The following is a 22,668-nucleotide window of genomic DNA, read 5'->3' as shown; positions in this document are numbered from 1 at the left end:
TTTGTATAATTGTCATTATTTGTATTCATATAAGAAAAATATATTTGAAGTACACTAAGCAGGCATAACTTTATGGCCACCAACCAGGCATAATATTATGACCAATTGCCTTATATTGTGTTGGTCCCCCTTTTGCTACCAAAACAGTCCTGACCTTTCAAACATTAACAGCATTAACTTCTTCAGCTTCAGGACCATTCTGCCGGTTTACCACCATTCCTCATTCGCTCAAATCCTTGCACTCAACCATTTTACCCATTTGTTTTGTATTTTTGTATTTTAAAAATACTAAAAATACTTTTACAAGGGAGCATGAAATTTCTTCGCAAACCTTCCAAATTAATTTGATCGATGCTTGACCATTACCCTGACTCAGTTGATTAAGTAAACAATGTTTTATAGCAATAGCTTTTCTCTGGCTGATTAATGCAATAAATCTGACTTATGCAACCAGATAAGAGATCAGTTTTAAAGTAACCAACAGTTTAATGTTAAACAGTTTGCGAATGACCCATAATTGTATGCTAATTTAGTTACTTGGTATTTGGTAATGAAGGGCTACTTTACATCAGCAACACCGACTCAATGACAAACAAGTCATTCATCAGAAGATGACTGATGGTAGCTGTGTTCATAGCAAATAGTTTCTAATGAATTATTTGATTGGTAATCATAAATATAATAATATATTATGTGACAGGCAGTCATTATGCAATGGTATGCAAAATCAAGATCCTACTAAACAGCTAGTTCAATTAGTGATTTATCAATTTATCAAGAGTAATGATTTATTAATTACTGCAATCCTATTTGTAAGCTGGCAGCCTGTGCGTTTCTTACCTTTACCACTTTCTTCCATGTGAATACATTTTCTGTTCTCATCAAGTCTGGGCAAACTACTGAGTAGGCAGCAATCAGACGCCGCATTTTTATGATGTCATCATGTAGACTTCTTACAAAGTATTTTACGGTATTTCAAAAATACAAAAATACACAAAAACTAAAGTATTTTGATATAAATATTAAGCCATTTGCACCAAACCTTTCAAATGCAAATTACAAAATCCTATTTTATATTTAAAATACATCTATCATAAATACTGCCCTCCCTGTGCATATCTTCTTCTTCTTTCGGCTTCTCCCATTTCCTCTTTTCTTCACTTCCTAAACTCCTAAACTTTGTCCAAATCTTCTCCCTGCAACTGCACCACTCCACTGCCCTCCCTCTTGTTCACACACATGTACTCTGTCTTACTCCTACTGACTTTCATTCCACTTCTCTCCAGCACATATCTTCACCTCTCCAGGCTCTTCTCAACCTGCTCTCTACTCTCACCACAAATCACAATATCATCAGCAAACATAGTCCAAGGAGACTCCTGTCTGACCTCGTCCGTCAACCTGTCCATTACCACAGAAAAGGGCTCAGAGCCAATCCTTGATGCAGTCCAACCTCCACCTTGAACCAGTCTGTCGTTTCTACTGCACACTTCACTGCTGTCACACTGTCCTCATACATGTCCTGCACCACCCTTACATACTTCTCTTCCACACCTGACTTCCTTTTACAATACCACAACTCCTCTATCTGCAACTTGTTGTACGCTTTCTCCAAATACACAAATACACAATGCAACTCCTTCTGACCTTCTCTATACTACTCCATCAACATTCTCAAAGCAAATATTGATATCAGATATACTAATCTTCATCCTCTTAATCGCTGCTCTCACTTTCTCCTTACTAATCCTATCCACTTCCTGCTTCACTATCTCTACATAATCCAACCTTCTCTCTCTCTTATTTTTCTCATTCATCAGCTGCTCAAAATACTCCCTCCATTTTCTATCTATCCAACACATTCTCCTCACTAGTCAACACATTTCTATCTCCACCCTTTATTGCTCTAACTTGTAGCATATCCTTCCCAGCACGATTCCTCTGCCTGGCCAAACGGTACAGATCCATTTCCCATACAGCTCATCATATGACTTTTACTTGGCTTTCGACACATTAGATTTTTATCTCTTATTTCTAAATGTACCTTAAATTAATGCTTTTTAAGTTTTTAATACACTAATTAACATGGGCATTGACAAATATCGATGTTTTATTCAAAGTTATGTTTAATATTAACCAAACTCAACATAGGGCATGAAAACAAAATATTCTTGCAAATGTTTTAGCAAGTAATTATGGTGTTTTTAGTTATGTAAATCATCAGGAAAACAAATGGAACTTTTGCTATGTTTCCACATGGACGTTTAGCGATTATTATTATTATTTTTTTTTTTATATCTAAGTATGGATATCACTTTGTGAATAAATGTGCGTTGTGTTAAAGGCTTTAATTTCGCCTCATTTATATGTATTTATATATATTTTTAATAAAATAGCAAAACAGAAATTTAAACTGCATTAATAAAATAAAACAAAAGATTACAATTTTAAATAATATTTAAGCAATGATTTAAACAATTTTTACAGCCATCTTTGCTCATATTTTTCATATTAATAAAGTGCCAATATTAGTGGAGGACACAATATGAAATATATATGCATTTATTACATTTCCTTTACAGAACGTGAACATTGCTATCAGTACCGGAAAAAATCTGAAACCGGAGAAACTACAATCAATGCCACTTACTCCCAGATGTAGGACTGCTCTCTATGTGTTTTTGGCAGACATGAAGAGTGTAGAACATATGGCAGTGATGATGAAACGTCCCTTTGCACCCTGCCGTGGCTGTGTTACGAGACGCTAGGGCTGCATCCAATAGGCAGGCAGCTCTTTCAGCTGTTGAAGCACTTACTAGCCTGTTGTTATGAAGCTAAAAGGAAATTTTGACATGAAATTTTGATTACGTCTGGATTATGATTATTAATGATGATTTAATTTATTCAACATGTCTTTTTTGCTTCCTTATAAATATTTACATATGACATGAATAATGCATGCACATGGTCATTTGTTGCTGGTCCACCATATGCTATTTCTTAATAATCTTTTCCCTACACTTTGACATATCTGAGTTTTAAACCTAACCTGTATTCCACAAACAGGGTCTTCCTGGAGGTAAACATTTGGTTTATGGGTGTGTTCTCCAGCCTCGACACCAGACAGCAAATCCCTGATGACCTCAGTCTCCACGCACACCTCCACAGCTGACACAGACACTGTGATGTTTGCCCATGTCTTGTCTTTCTTCTTCTTAATGAGCTTGAAAAGCCAAGAAATGGCACAAGGGATGATCCCTAGGTTCGGTGCACTGTCATCGCGCCCGAGCATGGTGTAAGATGTTCCTGTAAGCAACAAAGAGAGTCATCAAAACAGACAAAGGAAAAACAGAATGCGTGTCACAGCTGTGTCACTCCAATTCACGTACGGTCTAAAATATGTTCCTGGGATGTCAGGTTCAATAAAAATCGCACGCTGCTATTAGCCGTAGCTAACCACAATCCGCTTTAAAAGATTTATAGCTTTTGTTTCTGTGCCAGGAATCATGACAGATAGGCTGCAAATTCAATTAGTTAATAGCTAGTGATGCAATTCTCCAAGGTGGCAGCAAGGAAGAATTGTTTTCATGATTTTCACTGGATAACTATTAATAACCCTCTAAGTGGAAAGGCCACCATGACCTCCAATACCGAGACCTCACTAGAGAGAGGACAGCATTAACGCGCATCCATTAAGCCGTGCTCCGAATCACCACCAGGATTATTTTCAGAGTTGAATATCGGCCTCTACAGTATGTGCTATCAAAGTAAGTGGTACACGATAGCCTAAAATATTACACTGTTCTTTCCTGTGATGTATAATTGATTCATTGAGCTATAAGTGGGAAAATGAAACAGGTCAAAGATCACACATTTTGATGCAAGCCAGAGAAATGTGCAATTCTTTTATACTACATTAACCTAGAGGCATTCAGCAGCAGATTTTAACGCACTATACACGTTTGCACCTACCCACTTTGGTTTGTCCGAAGCTTAGAACACAGCCATCTGCTCCAGCAACAACAGACTGGAGAACCTCACACAAACTCTTCTCACAGACCTTAGCCTAGTGAAAGGATTAAATGGGTTAATGTAGTTTGCACAAAAGAATTCAGGGTGTTTTTATATTTCAGATTAGGAGAAGGAGAAATAAATACATAAATACTAAAATCCTTAAAGACAGTTTGAAATTTTAGTATTTATGTATTTATTTAATTATCTCGTAGCTACAGGTTATTAATCTTAATTATGAATTTGTCTAAGCACCTTAACAAGTATTTTTATTTTTATTTCTTAAAAAAAAAAAAAAAAAACTTTAAACACAGTTAAATACCGTATACCGTATAATTAATTTATTGAATTGTACTGTAAACCAGTGGTCCAATCCTTTTATGCAAGATGGGGGTGGGGTGGGGGGGATTTATGTGCTGGGGTTTTGTCACATGCAATAAAGTGCATATTATATTACTGGTATACATATTAAGTGATTTAATTATTAATTTAAATATTACATATATAATGCAAATTCATAGGTAAAAAAAGTGACTGAACAAGTGAAGAAAATAAGGAGCCTTTTTAAGTGGTCTTTTTTGTTTTGGATTTTTTTTTTATAAAACACTATTAAAGTCAATAAAATAGAAATAAAATTGTAAAAAAATTAAACGTTTTTATTGTTGCTGTGTGGCCATGTGATCCATTTCTAGCCTTTTTGGCAACCTACGTATGTGAGATCCAATCGTAATCTTCCCATGACTCCGCCCTCCCACCAAATGCCCCACCCCCACATTATAGAAATAATTCTCAACCTGCCATAAAACGATTTTAAAAACTGTTCTTTTTATTAAAATCTTTTTTCTTTTTACAATACTGAGCCTCAGATGGCTTTGACCTTTTCATGATGATAAAACACTTTTAATCCAGCATGGACAACGTTCGCTGCCACCCTCTACAACTCTATTTCTGTTCCCAACAGCAGCAGCCACTATCACCAGACAAACTACTCAGACAATCGTAATACATAAAAATACAAAATAACGGAAAAGAATACTACTACTACTACTACTACTACTACTACTACTACTACTACTACTACTATTCCTTAGTAGTAGTAGAAGTAGAAGTAGTAGTAGTAGTAATAATAATAATAATAATAATAATAATAATAATAATAATAATATTAATACTCTCAATGGGGCAGGGAGTGATACACCGATCAGGCAAAACATTATGACGTTATAACATTATGACCGGTGAGTGAATACACTGATTATCTCTTCATCATGGCACCTGTTAGTGGGTGGAATATATTTAATAGGCAGCAAGTAAACATTTTGTCCTCAAAGTTGTCGTCTTAGAAGTAGGAACAATGGGCAAGGGTAAGGATTTGAGTTTGACGAATTGTGATGGTCTTTAGTGGTCAGTATCTATTAAAAGTGGTCCAAGGACAGAACAGTGGTAAACTGGCAAAGGGGTCATGGGCGGCCGAGGCTAAAGGATGCAAGTGGGGAGCGAATGCTGGTCCGTGTGGTCCTATCCAACAAACGAGCTCCTGTAGCTCAAATTGCTGAAGAAGTTAATGATGTTAATGCTCGATGAGTCGACTGTTTTAGCAGCAAATGGGGAACCAACGCAATATTAGGCAGGTGGTGATAATGTTATGCCTGATCAGTGGACATAAAGTTTGCCTGGTCGGTTTATATTACTAAATATATTTTCCTGATTTAAGTTAGTGACATGCTTGAATTAGTGCATTATGGTGGCTCAGGAAGTACAGATTAGGAGTGTGTGTGTTCAATGGGAAAGCAAAGTCACCACAGTCAGCTCTTGAGCTAAAGTCTTAACCTTCATCTTAGTTGTATCCTGCATCTGCTACATGAGTAAATGTACTGTATTAGATTTTATAGTATACTCTAATTATATTTATAAGGATTTTACTGGCCAACAATCTGTAATATACTGTAAAAAGCATTACAGGATTCTGTGTAAATATATTCCAGTACATTATACAATACTTGAAAGTGCTTTGCTGGCAACTGTTTTACAGCATGGCATCATGACAGAATAAAAAAATTAGAATTAGAAAAAGCTATTAATAATAAAAAAACTTAAAAGTTATATATGTAAAGATAGGAGTGGGAATTAAGAGCATGATGATTGTAGAGCCTTCACAGTAAAGGTGTGATTATTACCTGGGATGACTCAGGACCAAAAGTAGCATCGAATGAGAAAGTCTTCGGCATAAAAGTAGCGCCTGCTGCCGATCGTTGTGTGTTTTGTGTGACAGTCTCTAACACTGTGACCTGTTTTTTATGTAGGTCCACTTTAAGGGCTTGGGAATGAGGCGTGCCTGCTGTCGGAATCGGATTGAGTCTCAGCATTACTCTGACCTGAAAACATTAGAAAACATAAAAAAAAAATCATCTGTATTGTGTGTCTATGAATAACAATGCAAAATGCTATTACTAGCTACTACATGCTAATACATTTTTATATGCTGGATCCTACTGTACATCTTCTCCTAATGGTCTATATACAGTATAATGCCATAAAAACTAAGTTTAGCTATTCATAAAGCATCCTAAAGAGAGTTATAAAGTTTAATGCACTTTCATGGATAAATATGAGTGTGTGTAATTCCATATAGCATAAAAGCTAGAGTATGTGTTCATAGTTCTATTATACTGTAAATGTTAACTTCCTAGGAGGTCTTATTATGATTTTTATATTAACATTAATAATCATTTACGCAAATGAGTATTCTCTTTACTCCCACAAAGCATCAGAGCCTTAAAAGATTGTTGCCACTTGCCACAGTCTCCACTTGCTGTACTCTATGGCACTCTCTTTCACCCAGTTACTGTGAGTTTTAGTTCAGTTTAGGGTGACATGCAATATGAGGACATATATATGTCCTATAATATATACATATACATATACATACATATATATATATATATATATATATATATATATATATATATGTATGGATATAATTGTATGTTTTTACCCATCCACGCAGGTAATCAAGGTTTAGGTAATGTACAAGCAGTCTAATATGCAAACTTGTGCAAAATAAACCAGCAACATCGAATAAGGTACAAATAGTAAGGCACAATCAGTAGCAGGCAGACTGAGAGGAGTCTCAAGCAGGCTGAGATCTGACATCTGTGCCTTTTATACATGATACATATAAATACTTTTATACAGTTTTTTGTCAAAAAAAAAAAAGTCATATTTACTTTTCTTTTTTACAGACGACCACAGCGTTTTTAGAGAAATCTTGACTAGTTGTGCTGATTGTGGCAAATGCATCAACCATTGTATTTATTTGGGCACGGCCATGCACAGGGGTTACACTCCCCCTCTGCCCTCATTGGCTGAGCTGCCCCTCTCACCAAACACTCACTCACCACCACCCACCCCATGGGTCAAAGTGTTCTGTTACAGCTCCGCTAAAGATCCACCGACTCTGCTAATCCGCTCTGTGTTTTCCCACCCAATCCACCGAATTAGTAATTTAAACACAATATCCACATTCTTAGAATTATTGTGTAATTGCGAATCATGAACGGTGAGGTTATAAAGATATTTCCTATTTCATAATACCAAATAAAAAAAGGTTTTGCTGTAAAAGGAATAGACAATTATCAAAATGTAAAATAGTAAATCGTTTTTGTTATTATCAGCAATGTGTAGTTGTGATGTTCTATCAAAACATCTGCAATGAAGTCTGAAATTATTAGTGTGCTGTCTTCTCTTTCTAATTATATATTTGTAGCAAATGAATAATTTGTATTAACAAAAACCCACCCCAGTGCTTGAATTGAGTCATGACTTATGGGGGGTCGCCAGTTGTTGTGTAATTCATATATTGTTTACTAAAATAATCTTGGTCTAATAAAATAAGTCTATTTTTTATTTGTCATGGGGGGTCCCTGATGCCTTATGGGGGGTCCCGGTCCCCCCCTCAATTCAAACACAGAACCACCCCCTTAGTGACCCTTTTTTTGGATTCGGCCACTGTCCCTCAAAATGTCTGTGCATGGCCTTGATTTTGGGGGTTTACGGAGCGGGCCCTTTTTTTGGTCTGCGAGATATAAAAAAAAAAAGTTCACTCAGATTTTTAACTGAGGTAATGTTTCTGATCTCCCGAGAAGCTACATGATGATAAAAATGTATTAGTCATTACTGAAGCCCTGAGACGACCTGCCTGATTCTGAACTTGAGTCTAATATGGAATGTGCTTCTTCACTGACTGGTGATATCTCCAAGTCTACTGTGTCCTTTTAAATTGCATTTATGAGGGATGAATTATTTAAAACGTCCATTTACTCGGGCAGATTTTCTTGGTGCGGGCGGGCTAAGTGCCTGTTCACCAGCAGGTGCTACTGTGAGAGCTGTCTACTGTGAAACTCAAGAAGATTCTCCAGCAGTGTGAGCTGTGAGATGGGAAAGCTGCAATACGCTTCAATTAAATTTAATTTATTTTCATACTCTTGGGATCCGGCACAAAGAATTGAAAATAACATTAAAAGGTTTAAGGGGTTGGTGGGTGTGAACAAGACCGAAATGCAACATATTTAGATGATATAGAGATTAAATATTAATTAAGTCGTTCCATGCGTTTTTAATTCACATGGACTTTAGTATATTGATTAAGTTAAGACGAAAGAAATAAGGCAGTGGTACCTTTGGCATCTCTGGTAACTCGCGGCTTTTGCTGTGAGTCTGTAAAAGATTTAATGGTGCAGGAGGAGGGTCCTTCTGGAGAAGGCCATAGAAGTTGGTGGGATAGCAGTCCTTTTCAGAGCACTGCTTCCTCCTTCTCGAGGTCAAGTGCAACTTCTGGACTGCCCTAGGGACATGTGGTTTGGTGTTATTCAGAAACATCGATACGTGAATACTGTGTATTTGTGAGTTGACTTCAGCAGTCCTTTACGTTTCATTGAAACAATGCAAAATCCTATTTATAAAGGCTTTAACAACATTTATAATTAGTCAAGTCAAGTCAAGTTTATTTCTATAGCGCTTCTCACAACAGACATTGTCTCAAAGCAGCTTTACAGAAATCAACAGTTAAGGTGAATAGTGTGTATTTATCCCTGATGAGCAGCCGTGGCGACTGTAGCAAGGAAAAACTCCCTTAGATGTTATGAGCAAGAAACCTTGAGAGGAACCAGACTCAAAATGGGAACCCATCCTCATTTGGGTGATATCAAGAGTGTGATTATAGTCTTTAAACAATACAGAAGACTAAAGAGTGAGAACTAACATGAGCACTGGAATGTAAGATTACGAGTAATAATCTTTCTACAGTCTTTCATTAGTTAATTAGTAATTAGAATATATTTTCAGTGCCCACTATACACCCACCAGGCATAACATTATAACCACAAATCAGGCATAACATGACCACCAGCCTGATAGTGTGTTGGTCCCCTTTTGCTGCCAAAACAGTTCTAGCCCTGTCAAGCATGAACTTCTTCAGCAATTTGAGCTACAGGAGCTCGTCTCTTGGAAGATGTTAGCTTTAATTCCCCACATGCAACAATGAGTCTCGGCCGCCCATGACCCTGCCACCAGTTCACCACTGTTCCTTCCTGGGAGCACTTTTGATACTGACCACTGCAGACCAGGAACATCCCACAAGAGCTGCAGTTTTGGAGATGCTTTGACTCAGTCGTCCAGATGGCACAATTTCTTAATAAATATATCCACCCACTAACAGGTGCCATGATGAGGAGAGAAACAGTGTTATTCACTTCACCACTTATAATGTTATAACATCATAATGTTATGCCTGATCGGCTTTTCAGATTTCTTGTCTTTCTGTCTTTGTGCTAAAAACTCTCGCGTTACCTGACGATGAACGAGAACGCTGTAGACGTTCCAGCAGGTAGCAATGCGGCAACTTTGGAAGTGTTGAACGTCAGAGGACCACTGAAGCGGCACAGAACTGTGGACTCGTCGTCTTTTTTCTTCTTCATACCGTCCTGAGAAACCTACAGGAAATAACATTACGCATTTTTTACTCCGTTTTTCTTGCCACAGGCACCCCTGACTTTAGGGATAAATACACAGATTTATATATAAGTTAATTTTGTTCTATAATTCTTACATTATTTAAAGTAAATGATTTTTTGTGTTTTCACGATGTCGGAATACTTAAGCATATAAGCATTTTTTGACTCTGTGGTGGCCTCAGCCATCTTCTATGGTGTGGTCTGCTGGTGCAGCATCATCTCTACTGCAGACAGGAAGAGACTGGACAAGCTGATTAAAAAGGCCAGCTCAGTCCTGGGGAATCTCCTGGACAATGTACAGGAGGTGGGAGAAAGGAGAATGGTAGCTAAACTATCATTAATGGAGAATGACTCCCACCCCCTGTATGAAACAGTTTAATCTCTGAGGGCTCCTTCAGTGACAGACTGTTACATCCTAAGTGTCTAAAGGAGCGATACAGAAGGTCTTTTCTCCCTGCTGCTATTAGACTTTACAATCAGAGCTGCTCCCAGTGAACCAGTCACCTAAATATACAGTAAACCAGTCACCTAAATATACACTTATTGTATATTTATTGTGTTATTGTGTTTTTAACTGTGCAAAAATAACAGTGAAAAAAACAAATGTATGCAACAAATGTACAATAACACTAATTTAAAACCATGCAATATGACATATGTGCAATATGTTTGAAAGTGTAACTAATTTTGGTGATCTTTTTCTTTTGTATTTATACACTGTAATGTATATACTTGTATTATGTCTCAACTTTTTTATATATTTGCACATTTCTTTTTCTTTGCTGCTATAACACACATTTCCCCACTGTTGGATGATAAAATGTATATCTTATCTCGTGTTATGTAATCTTATCTTATCTTATTTAATTTTATTTTACAGTCTATATGTAGTTTTACATTCAGAGGAGCTAAGCCAAAAGAGCATGAGCTGATTCATATAGTTAGATGAGGTCATGAATGCTGAACTGAATTGAATATGGCTGCCAAAGGCACTGTCAAAAGACTCATGGCCAATTTATACATCCATTCGAAAAGTCAACAGTAAGGCCACTATGAATGAAACAAGCCACAGCAGTCACTTTCCAGCCCACTGTTTCTCTCTGCATCCACTAAGGTTGCCTGGTAAAGGTGTGTGAATAAATAAGTGTTTGGCCGGGAGAGTTGTGTGAAACCAGTTGGAGCTCACACCTTTTCTCAGACCTGCTTATCACAGAACGTGTTGTAGTGGTTGTAGTGAACCTCACTGCATTTCTCACAGCCAGGGGGAAAGCATTGTTCCTTTCTAAGCAAGGAAATTGTATATAATGAAATCTCACTCATTCAGTAGCAAAGATTAACCCTGCTATCTTCATGTAAACAAATTTTTTACTGATAGATTTTACTGATAGATGAACATAAAAAATTAAAGGATCTTCTTCTTCTTCTTCTTTCGGCTGCTCCCATTAGGGGTCGCCACAGCGGATCATCCGTCTCCATACCACCCTGTCCTCTATATCTGCCTCTTTTACACCAACTACCTGCATGTCTTCCCTCACCACATCCATAAACCTCCTCCTTGGCCTTCCTCTTTTCCTCCTACCTGGTGGCTCCATCTTCAGCATTTTTCTACCAATATAATTCATGTCCCTTCTCTGCACATGTCCAAACCATCTCAATCTCGCCTCCCTCACCTTGTCACCAAAACATCCTACATGTGCTGTCCCTCTAATAAACTCATTTCTAATCTTGTTCATCCTCGTCACTCCCAACGAAAACCTCAACATCTTCAGCTCTGCTACCTCCAGCTCCACCTCCTGTCTTTTACTCAATGCCACTGTCTCTAATCCATACAACATCGCAGGTCTCACCACAGTCCTATAAACTTTCCCTTTCATTCTTGCAGATACTCTTCTATCACAAATCACTCCTGTCACTCTTCTCCACCCACTCCACCCTGCCTGCACTCTTTTCTTTACTTCCCTAACACACTCTCCATTACTTTGCACTGTTGACCCCAGGTACCTGAACTCCTCCACCTTCTCCACCTCTTCTCCCTGCAACCGCATCACTCCACTGCCCTCCCTCTCATTCACACACATGTACTCTGTCTTACTCCTACTGACTTTCATTCCCCTTCTCTCCAGCGCATATCTCCACCTCTCCAGGCTCTTCTCAACCTGCTCTCTACTCTCACCACAAATCACAATATCATCTGCAAACATCATAGTCCAGGGAGACTCCTGTCTGACCTCGTCCGTCAACCTGTCCATCACAACTGCAAACAGGAAAGGGCTCAGGGCCAATCCTTGATGCAGTCCAACCTTCACCCTGAACCAGTCTGTCGTACCTACTGCACACTTTACTGCCGTCACACTGTCCTCATACATGTCCTGCACCACCCTCACATACTTCTCTGACACACCTGACTTCCTCATACAATACCACAACTCCTCTCTCGGCACCCTGTCGTACGCTTTCTCTAAATCCACAAATACACAATGCAGCTCCTTCTGTCCTTCTCTATACTTCTCCATCAACATCCTTAAAGCAAATAAGGCATCTGTGGTGCTCTTCCTCGGCATGAAACCATACTGTTGCTCACAGATGGTCACCTCTTCTCTCAACCTGGCTTCCACTACTCTTTCCCATAACTTCATGGTGTGACTGATCAACTTAATTCCCCTGTAGTTACTGCAGGTCTGCACATCTCCCTTATGCTTAAAGATCGGTACCAGCACACTTCTTCTCCATTCCTCAGGCATCCTCTCCCCTTCCAGAATCCTGTTAAACAATCTGGTTAAAAACTCCACTGCCATCTCTCCTAAACATCTCCACGCTTCTACCGGTATGTCATCTGGTCCAACCGACTTTCCATTCTTCATCCTCTTAATCGCTGCTCTCACTTCCTCCTTACTAATCCTATCTACATCCTGCTTCACCAACTCCACATCCTCCAACCTTCTCTCTCTCTGATTTTCCTCATTCATCAGCTGCTCAAAATACTCCCTCCATCTTCTCAACACACTCTCCTCACTAGTCAACAGTTCCTCATATGCCTTTTCCTTGGCTTTCGCCACATCCCTTTTAACCTGCTGCCACATCTCCTTGTACTCCTGCCTACTTTTCTCATCACTCTGTCGATCCCACTTCTGTTTTGCCAACCTCTTTCCCCTAATGCTCTCCTGCACTTCCTCATTCCACCACCACGTCTCCTTGTCTTGCTTTCTATTTCCAGATGTCACACCAAGTACTTTTCTAGCTGCCTCCCTCATCACTCCTGCAGTAGTTGCCCAATCATCCGGCACCTCTTCACCACCACCGAGCCCCTGTCTGACCTCTTCCCTGAACCTCACACTACACTCTTCCTCCTTCAGTTTCCACCATCTTATTCTTCTTTCAAACCTTACTTTCCTCCTCTTCTTCTTCGCCTCCAAAACCATCCTACAGACCACCATCCGATGCTGTCTAGCTACACTGTCCCCTGCCAACACCTTACAGTCTCCAATCTCCTTCAGGTTGCATCTCCTACACAGAAGATAATCCACCTGTGTGCACCTTCCTCCACTCTTATACGTCACCCTATGATCTTCCTTCTTCTTAAAATACGTGTTCACCACTGCCATTTCCATCCTTTTAGCAAAATCTACCACCATCTGCCCTTCCACATTCCTCTCCTTAAAACCATACCTACCCATCACCTCCTCATCACCTCTGTTCCCTTCACCTACATGCCCATTAAAGTCTGCCCCAATCACCAATCGTTCTTTCCTAGGTACACCATCTACCACTTCATCTAATTAACTCCAGAATCTTTCTTTCTCCTCCATCTCACAGCCAACTTGTGGAGCATAGGCACTGATGACATTTATCATCATCCCTTCAACCTCCACCTTCACGATCATCACCCTATCAGAAACTCTTTTCACCTCCACTACACTCTTACTGTACGCTTCCTTCAGAATCACCCCTACACCATTTCTCTTCCCATCCACACCATGATAAAACAGTTTAAACCCACCTCCAATGTTCCTGGCCTTACTCCCTTTCCACTTGGTCTCCTGAACACACAACACATCTACCTTTCTCCTCTCCATCATATCAGCTATCTCTCTCCCTTTACCCGTCATAGTACCAACATTTAAAGTACCAACCCGAACCTCTACTCTCCTACACTGCTCCTTTTCCTGCCGTCTCTGTAGACGCCTTCCTCCTCTCCTTCTCCTCCTTCGGCCAACAGTAGCCCAATTTCCACCGGTACCCTGTCGGCTAACGATACCTGTGGCGGTCGTTGTTAACCCGGGCCTCGACCGATCCGGTATGAAATTCTCATTTGTGATCCGCATATTTGATTTGGCACATGTTTTACGCTGGATGCCCTTCCTAACGCAACCCTCCCCATTTACCCGGGCTTGGGACCGGCACTAAGAGTACACTGGCTTGTGCCCCCCTAATGGCTGGGTTATAAAAAATTAAAGGATGAAACCGAGAAATTCAATCATGTTCATCTACACAACTCAGATATCTCAAATTACACAAAATAGTTATACAAGTTCAAAGTTTACAACAAAATGACAGTATATTATTGCTATTTACATTTATTTAGTTAAACCTTGGTCATGCTAAACAGAATCCTGGGTTATCGGTTCACCTTTCACACTGTTCACATTTCAACCATGAATCCTGTTTTTGTGTGAGAAACAATGTTGCCATGTCAATCCCACAACATTTTTATTGATAATTGGAATCTGTCGCTAAGCATCTAGCTCTAACATTAATACCCTGGATGTGGGGGTAACGCCTGCAAAAGCAGAGCTAACCCCAACCCCGGTGCGGAAATCCTTTAATCGCTTTAATCAATGAACATTGCCTCAAAGCAGCTTTACAGAGTGGTAATAAAAGAATGTATATGTTTGTTCCTTATAATTGTAAGTTTGTACCTAATGAGTGAGCCAGTGGTGAATGTTGCAAATGAAAAATTCCCTGAGAAGACATGCGGAAGAAATCTTGAGAGAAACTACACTCAAAAGGGAACACCATCCTCATCTGGGTGGCACCAAATGTCTATTCAATATCTATGTTTTCTTAGTGGGAGGGACACTAATCCCTCCCCTGTCAATCAGAGTAACGCTAGCCAATAACGAAGTTTGTGAGCTCACAAAGACTGTGTTACGCTTCCCTGTGATGTAGCAGTTGGAGTTGGATAGGCTCTACACGTCTTACAGGGAGCATGTAATAGCCCTTACCCTCCTTGTTGGTGGTTAGGAGAAAGTGGGTATGAATTGGCAAATGACCAGATTGGAGGAAAATAGGATAAAACAAAGTAAATAAATAAAATGAGGATGAGGATGATGATGATAATAATGAATGTAATAAATCGTAGAGTAGACTGTGGTTTCATTCTAACAATAAAAATGTCGCAGGTTGCTGTTTACTAGCCACCCCCTTGTTAGAAGTTCACTCTAGATCAGATCCTCTTTCATTCCTTAGAGACTATTAAAGCTCTGGACTTCATTTCATTTCACTTAACTCTTTTGCCTTTTAGAAATCAGCCTGTTGCCTGTCTCTCTAGATCAGATCTCAGATTGGATTGTTCTTAATGATGGATCACTCACATTCAAGAAACACTGCATAGGATAAGGTTTAGTCTTCATGCCCTCATCAATGTTTTTTTTTTCATCAACGTGAAACAGGAGCCCACTGCATGCTTTTTGGAACAAGGAAAATAATGCCATGTTGTAATGCCAATTACTGCTGAGAGGGATCCTGTGACTCATTTGGGAGAAGATGGTGGAATTGATGTGTCGAGGTTTCTGTATCATCATAATACTGATACTCCCTCTGCTCGCCTTTCCTTCCCTCAGTTCTCTGTCTACTCTCACTTTGCACTTAGCTTCTCCAATGGCGGGGGGAGATTTAGTTACACATACATGCCCTTTTTTCAGCTGAGCCCCCTGTCCACCCCTTCATCAGCAAATACAGGGGCAAGTGCTGCACTGAAGCATTATTACTATAGAAAGCTTTCCGGTTGGTTGTGATTTATCGCCCTGCACTGTGAGAGGATGAATATTCCACAAGTCATTAAATATTAGCAAGATATCGATCATGTCCTTATTTTTGACTGGCTACTGTATGACAGGAATAAATCACTAAAGGCAAAGCATGGCCTTGCCATTAACTATAGAAGGCACGCAGCCAAATTTCTTGGTTTCTAATTGAGACTGGTTAGAGAGGCTGTGAATCACACACACACACACACACACACACACACACACACACACACACATGAGCCCTGGCTATCATCAGTACGCACATAAAATGAAAGAAAAGTGACATGCTATAACGAAATGCATGCTGGATTGCGTCATACCCTGAAGATAATGGCTCTTACTGATGTCTGTTCACATTTTATATCAAGTGCACAGAAATGTAATTAAGAAAATCATTAGAAAACTAGGTCTGGGATCTTTCAATTAAAGCTAATATATAGTGGGAAATCATTGTAATAAGAGAAAGAAATAACAAAAGATTTGTTTCATCTAAAATCCTGTCTAAAAGTAAAAATTGCATATAATAATAGGATTATAATTTTATGATTATTATATTTTAGGAACAATAAATAAATAAATAAATAAATAAATAAATAAATAAATAAATAAATAAATGTTTTTTTTATTTATATATATATATATATATATATATATATATATATATATATATATATATATATATATATATATATATATATATAAATTTTTTTTTTTTTTTTTTTTTTCCCTAAAATCAATGCTAATTCAAATGGATTACATGTATTTTAACTGAGCCACCTACCATGTCAGGAATTGGTGACATTTCACTATTTGCACGCCACAGGGTATCAAAGCACGAGTGTTCCCTGACCCAGCTTTCCGTCCTTGTGTTGCTTAACTTCTGCCGTTTGCTAGGGCTTGGAGAACGAGAGGTGGTGGCTCTAGGCAGAGTGTGAGAACCCAAGGCATCGTAGCTAGGTGAGTTGCTGGCAGGGGGAGAAATGGGCCAGATGGTCGGGGTTTGGTTTAGTAGCGTGTGGATGGCCTCCCGCTTGAGCTGGCTCAGGTGAGTGAAGCAGACGTCACAGTAACCAGAGAAGCCAATCCAAGCGGGCACTCGCAAGCTCTCATAGAGAAGGATGGAGAGTTTTGGATCCTGGTGTAAAAAAAGGAAAAGAGGACAGAATGCAAGGCTGTGGCATAATAACTTGCCATTATTGGTTATTATACATGCATAATATATATATTTTTATATTATTATTACTGAAATACACTGCAAATTATGTGTAGTAGAGAAGAAATTCGCATCATAAAGGTTGGTGTGGCTTGCGCATCATTCCTCGCACAACTACGGTAAATGGACATCAGAATTAATTACAGTGGACATGAAGCCCACTGCAAAGGATGCAGACTCTCTAAGTCCAGACATTTTATGAGTGTGACTGGCATACGCTAAGGAGTGGTCCACTAACCCATTTAATCTACTACATACTGTAGATTTGAGACAAATGCCGCTCACTGATGCATCGCTTTTTTTTTTTAATAACATTACGTTTTCATTTTAACCTTACAGAAACAACTGTGTTTTTTTTTTTTCTTTGCCATTCCACCCATTATTTTAAATCTTCCCTGTGTAATGGAAGGTGGAGAGTAGGGGGAGACATGTGAGTCACAGCTCTATAGCAGACCCTAATCGATTTAAACTCGTTTGAGATAGATAGATAGATAGAGAGAGAGAGAGAGAGAGAGAGAGAGAGAGAGAGAGAGAGAGAGAGAGAGAGAGAGAGAGAGAGAGAGAGAGATTAGCTTGTGAGTGTAATGGATATTAAATTACAAAGTGTGGGTCAGTCCTGTGTCACAAGAAACTGTTGGATGAGGATAAGTGTGCACAAAGCCATGATGCATGAAGTCATAGGTTTAGAAATACACTCACTGAGGAAATAGTACAGTATAGTATAGTGTTATGTAGTACAGTATAATATTTTACAATATGGTATAGTATAGTGCAGCAAAATACAGTAAACTGTAGTATAATGTATTGTAGTATAATATTGTACAGTACAGTATTGTATAGTATAGTGTAGTGTAATACTATACAGTATAGTGTAGAAAAATATAGTATAGTGTAGTACTGTATAGTGTAGTGCAGTACAGTATACTATAGTATCATGTTATTTAGTATAGTTTAGTAGAGCATAGTGTAGTACAGAATATTATAGTTATATAGTAAAGTACATAAGTTATATAGTATAGTATAGTATAGTATAGTATAGTATAGTATAGTATAATGAAGTATAATACAGTACAGTATAGTGTTATTATGTAGTGTAGTACAGTATACCATAGTATCATGTTATATAGTATAGTTTAATAGAGTGTAGTGTAGTACAGTATACTATAGAATTATTTTATATGGTATTGTGTAGTATAGTATAGTGCAGTACATAATTGTATAGTACAATGCAGTATAGTACAGTATAAATCAGTATTTTAAAGTATAGTACAATGTACAGAATAGGTATAGTATGGTACAGCATAGTACATTATAGTGCTGTACAGTATAATATTATGTAGTATAGTATAATGTTTAGTGTAAGTATAGTATAGTACAGTATAGTACAGTATAGAACAGTATAGTATAGTATAGTATAAGTATAATGTAGTATAATACAGTCGGTATAGTGTTATTGTGTAATGTAAAACAGTATACTATAGTATTATTTTATATAGTGCAGTGTAGTCTATTGTGTTATATAGTATAGTTTAATAGAGTGTAGTGTAGTACAGTATACTATAGTATTATTTTATATAGTATTGTGTAGTATAGTATAGTGCAGTACATAATTGTATAGTACAATGCAGTATAGTACAGTATAAATCAGTATTATATCGTATAGTACAATGTACAGTATAGGTATAGTACGGTACAGTATAGTACAGTATAGTACAGTATAGTATGGTATAGTATAGTATAGTATAGTATAGTATAGTATAGTATAGTATAGTATAGTATAGTAATGTATAGTCCAGTACAGTACAGTATAGTATAGTATAGTAACGTATAGTCCAGTACAGTACAGTATAGTATTATCTAGTATAGTACAAGGTTAGTATAGTATAGTATAGTATAGTATAGTATAGTATAGTATAGTATAGTATAGTAATGTATAGTCCAGTACAGTACAGTATAGTATAGTATAGTATAGTATAGTATAGTAATGTATAGTCCAGTACAGTACAGTATAGTATAGTATAGTATAGTATAGTATAGTAACGTATAGTCCAGTACAGTACAGTATAGTATTATCTAGTATAGTACAAGGTTAGTATAGTATAGTATAGTATAGTATAGTATAGTATAGTAATGTATAGTCCAGTACAGTACAGTATAGTATAGTATAGTATAGTATAGTATAGTATAGTATAGTATAGTAATGTATAGTCCAGTACAGTACAGTATAGTATAGTATAGTATAGTATAGTATAGTATAGTATAGTAACGTATAGTCCAGTACAGTACAGTATAGTATTATCTAGTATAGTACAAGGTTAGTATAGTATAGTATAGTATAGTATAGTATAGTATAGTATAGTATAGTAATGTATAGTCCAGTACAGTACAGTACAGTATAGTATAGTATAGTATAGTATAGTATAGTATATTATAATGGTGATGTCCTTACATTGCGTGAGAAGTGGCCATCTTTTAATATTCGCAGAGCTTGATCCTTGAAGACTAGTACACGACCGACGCACTCTTCACACAAACGAATGTCCGGTGTTCTCTCACTTTTGGTCGTGGAGCGTTTGGAGTCTCCTAAAGCTCCTGAAGCTCCTGTAGCTCCTGCACCTTCTGGAGAGAGGCGCTCGGCGCGCGGGACGCACATCGCGCTGAACTGCGCCTGACCGGCCGACTTACTGCCGGTCATCTGAGCGAGCTGAGGGCAATCACATGCATCATCATCATCATCCCATCCAAGTTACAATGCCACATGTTTGTGAATGCTCGGGTGCAAATGTGCAACATGAAACACACATTAGCAATAAAGAAAAAGAAGAAGAATTAAGGAACACCTGTAGTTGCACATCGGGCGCTTTAGGCGTCTCGTAAATGTTATACTTACGTATCTTTGTTTCCGCGCTATATCCGAAGACCCCATGGCTCACAAAAACGCTGTTTTTAAAGTACCATTCCGTATCCTGAGGTTCTCCAGTTATACTCAGTTAATGAAAGAAGGCTGTGGGTGCAGCCCGGAGGCGCATCAACACGGAAACGATGTAAAAAAAAGTGTCCTGCGTAGTGATTTACGCGCTCCAACCCGAAACAAGCAGAAAAGGCTTGAAAAATCACTCAATCGTGCACTCCACTGATCAATCTGACGCCTGATGTCCTGCTGAACTCCTGGAGACTCCTTTTCTCTTCACTTTTACTCATCTGGACCGTGTTAGAATAATTATTATTAATATGCTTCATGGATCAAAGAACTAAAATAAAAACCAAAGAGAAAAAAATTGAGGTGGATTGTTTTTTTCCACCTTCATTGTCTTTTCCCAGTCCGTGCAGAAGAAGAAGGAAAAGAAGAAGGGTGCCACCCAGTTATTGTCAGGAGACCTGAAGCTCGGGACCTGTTTTGGTTACCGCATGGTGAGATGTTGGAGAGAATCATGAAAGCATCGATTCATTTATACGAGTCTTGTCGATTTGCAAGCACAAGGGCTCTTCGCCCAAGTTATTCATTATGTTCAAATAATTTTTACACACATACACACTGAATAATCCTTAATGCATGTCCAATCGTTTAAATTTATGGCATTTGGCAGACGCCCTTATCCATGATCTCTTTTATACAATTGAGCAGTTGATGATTAAGGTCCTTGCGCAGGGGCCCACCAGTGGCAGGTTGGTGGAGGGATTTGAGCTCACGACCTTCTGATCAAAAGTGCAACATCTTATCCACTGAGTTACCTCCTTCTTTCCCAATGAGCCTGATTTGTCTTGCACTTTTATGTCACATAGATTATACATGCATACCGCATTATGTGGCCTAACAAGTGACCATATAATCTATAAATGTAGATTACTGCATTTTTTATAGTATTACTTACTATAATTAATGCAGCATACACAGTGTCACTAGATGCAGATTTCAGTTCCATTAAACAGGCAGTTCAGAAGAATCGATTCAGTACATTGAGTCCTTGTGCCCTTCACTACAAAGTTTATCACAGAGAAATGGCGCCCCCCATCGACAGGTTAAAAATACGAAAGAAAATAGGGTTAACAGTTGACTTTGATGGGTGAAATATAGTCAATAGTTCTTTCATCGTCATTCCAAACATATACAGTAGAGTATATATATATATATATATATATATATATATATATATATATATATATATATATATATATATATATATATATATATATACAGTACAGACCAAAAGTTTGGACACACCTTCTCATTCAAAGAGTTTTCTTTATTTTCATGACTATGAAAATTGTAGATTCACACTGAAGGCATCAAAACAATGAATTAACACATAACTGGAATTATATACATAACAAAAAAGTGTGAAACAACTGAAAAATGTCATATTCTAGGTTCTTCAAAGTAGCCACCTTTTGCTTTGATTACTGCTTTGCACACTCTTGGCATTCTCTTGATGAGCTTCAAGAGGTAGTCACCTGAAATGGTCTTCCAACAGTCTTGAAGGAGTTCCCCGAGAGATGCTTGGCACTTGTTGGCCCTTTTGCCTTCACTCTGCGGTCCAAATCACCCCTAAACCATCTCGATTGGGTTCAGGTCCGGTGACTGTGGAGGCCAGGTCATCTGGCACCCCATCACTCTCCTTCTTGGTCAAATAGCCCTTGATGCCTTCAGTGTGACTCTACAATTTTCATAGTCATGAAAATAAAGAAAACTCTTTGAATGAGAAGGTGTGTCCAAACTTTTTTTTTTCATATATATATATATACATATACATACATTATTATATATAGTGTGGCCTTCTATGGTTTCTGAGAGAAACGTGTGTTTCTTTCTGTTTCTATTCAACAATTTGTTCATTTAACGTTCACTTTAGTTTCATTGAAAAATCCTCCATTAGCACGATTAACACCTTTAGACACTTTGGACAGTTAATTTTCCCAAACAGATGAAATACCTTGACATGCCAGGAGTGTTCTTCACTGGTTGGAAATTTCATTTTGACCTTGCAAGTCAGTTCATCCCAGAGTAGCTAAATAGGATTTAGGTGCAGTGACTGGACAGACCAATCCATGATAGTTGTTTGCTGTGTAAATAACAGTTACTGTGTTTGGACGTACGCTTTGGCTTATTGTCTTGTTGTATGGTGAAGTCGGTTACATTTATCTGCAGTCCAGACAGAATTGCATGGTGATGATTATGGAATTATAGCCATGTTGGTTCGTTTTCCTTTTAAGTCTCCAACATTCCCTGCTCCAAAACAACCCAAAACCAAAAGGTTTCCAGGCAGTCTGCTAACATCTTCTCTTCGTCTTACATAAGTTCTTTTAATAGAGTCAAAAATGTCCAATTTGTACTCATATCGACATAACTTTCTTCCAGTTATTCACTGTCTAATGCTTCTATTTTTTATTTTTTTTGCCTTTTTGAGTT

General features: G+C 38.1%; 1 protein-coding gene across 2 annotated transcripts in view; it reads right to left on the bottom strand.

The window, feature by feature from the left end:
- Positions 1-20,737, bottom strand: part of kif26bb (kinesin family member 26Bb) — a 28,611-nt gene extending 7,874 nt beyond the window's left edge. For both annotated transcript variants that reach the window (XM_083562926.1, XM_083562927.1), the window contains exons 1-9: positions 20,152-20,737; positions 19,711-19,965; positions 16,830-17,183; positions 9,859-10,001; positions 8,689-8,854; positions 6,189-6,386; positions 3,973-4,066; positions 3,050-3,306; positions 2,651-2,834 (exon numbers count right to left, since the gene is read on the bottom strand). In XM_083562926.1, the coding sequence (XP_083419052.1) occupies positions 2,651-2,834; positions 3,050-3,306; positions 3,973-4,066; positions 6,189-6,386; positions 8,689-8,854; positions 9,859-10,001; positions 16,830-17,183; positions 19,711-19,965; positions 20,152-20,187 (1,687 nt within the window). In that variant the 5' untranslated portion in view covers positions 20,188-20,737. The remainder of the gene's footprint in view (positions 1-2,650; positions 2,835-3,049; positions 3,307-3,972; positions 4,067-6,188; positions 6,387-8,688; positions 8,855-9,858; positions 10,002-16,829; positions 17,184-19,710; positions 19,966-20,151) is intronic.
- Between the last annotated feature and the right edge of the window lie 1,931 nt (positions 20,738-22,668).

The sequence above is a fragment of the Silurus aristotelis genome (genome assembly GCF_946808225.1).
Source record: "Silurus aristotelis genome assembly, chromosome: 15".
NCBI classification, from domain to species: domain Eukaryota; kingdom Metazoa; phylum Chordata; class Actinopteri; order Siluriformes; family Siluridae; genus Silurus; species Silurus aristotelis.
Note: the sequence above shows the minus strand (reverse complement) of the source record. Positions and strands in the feature narration are given on the sequence as shown.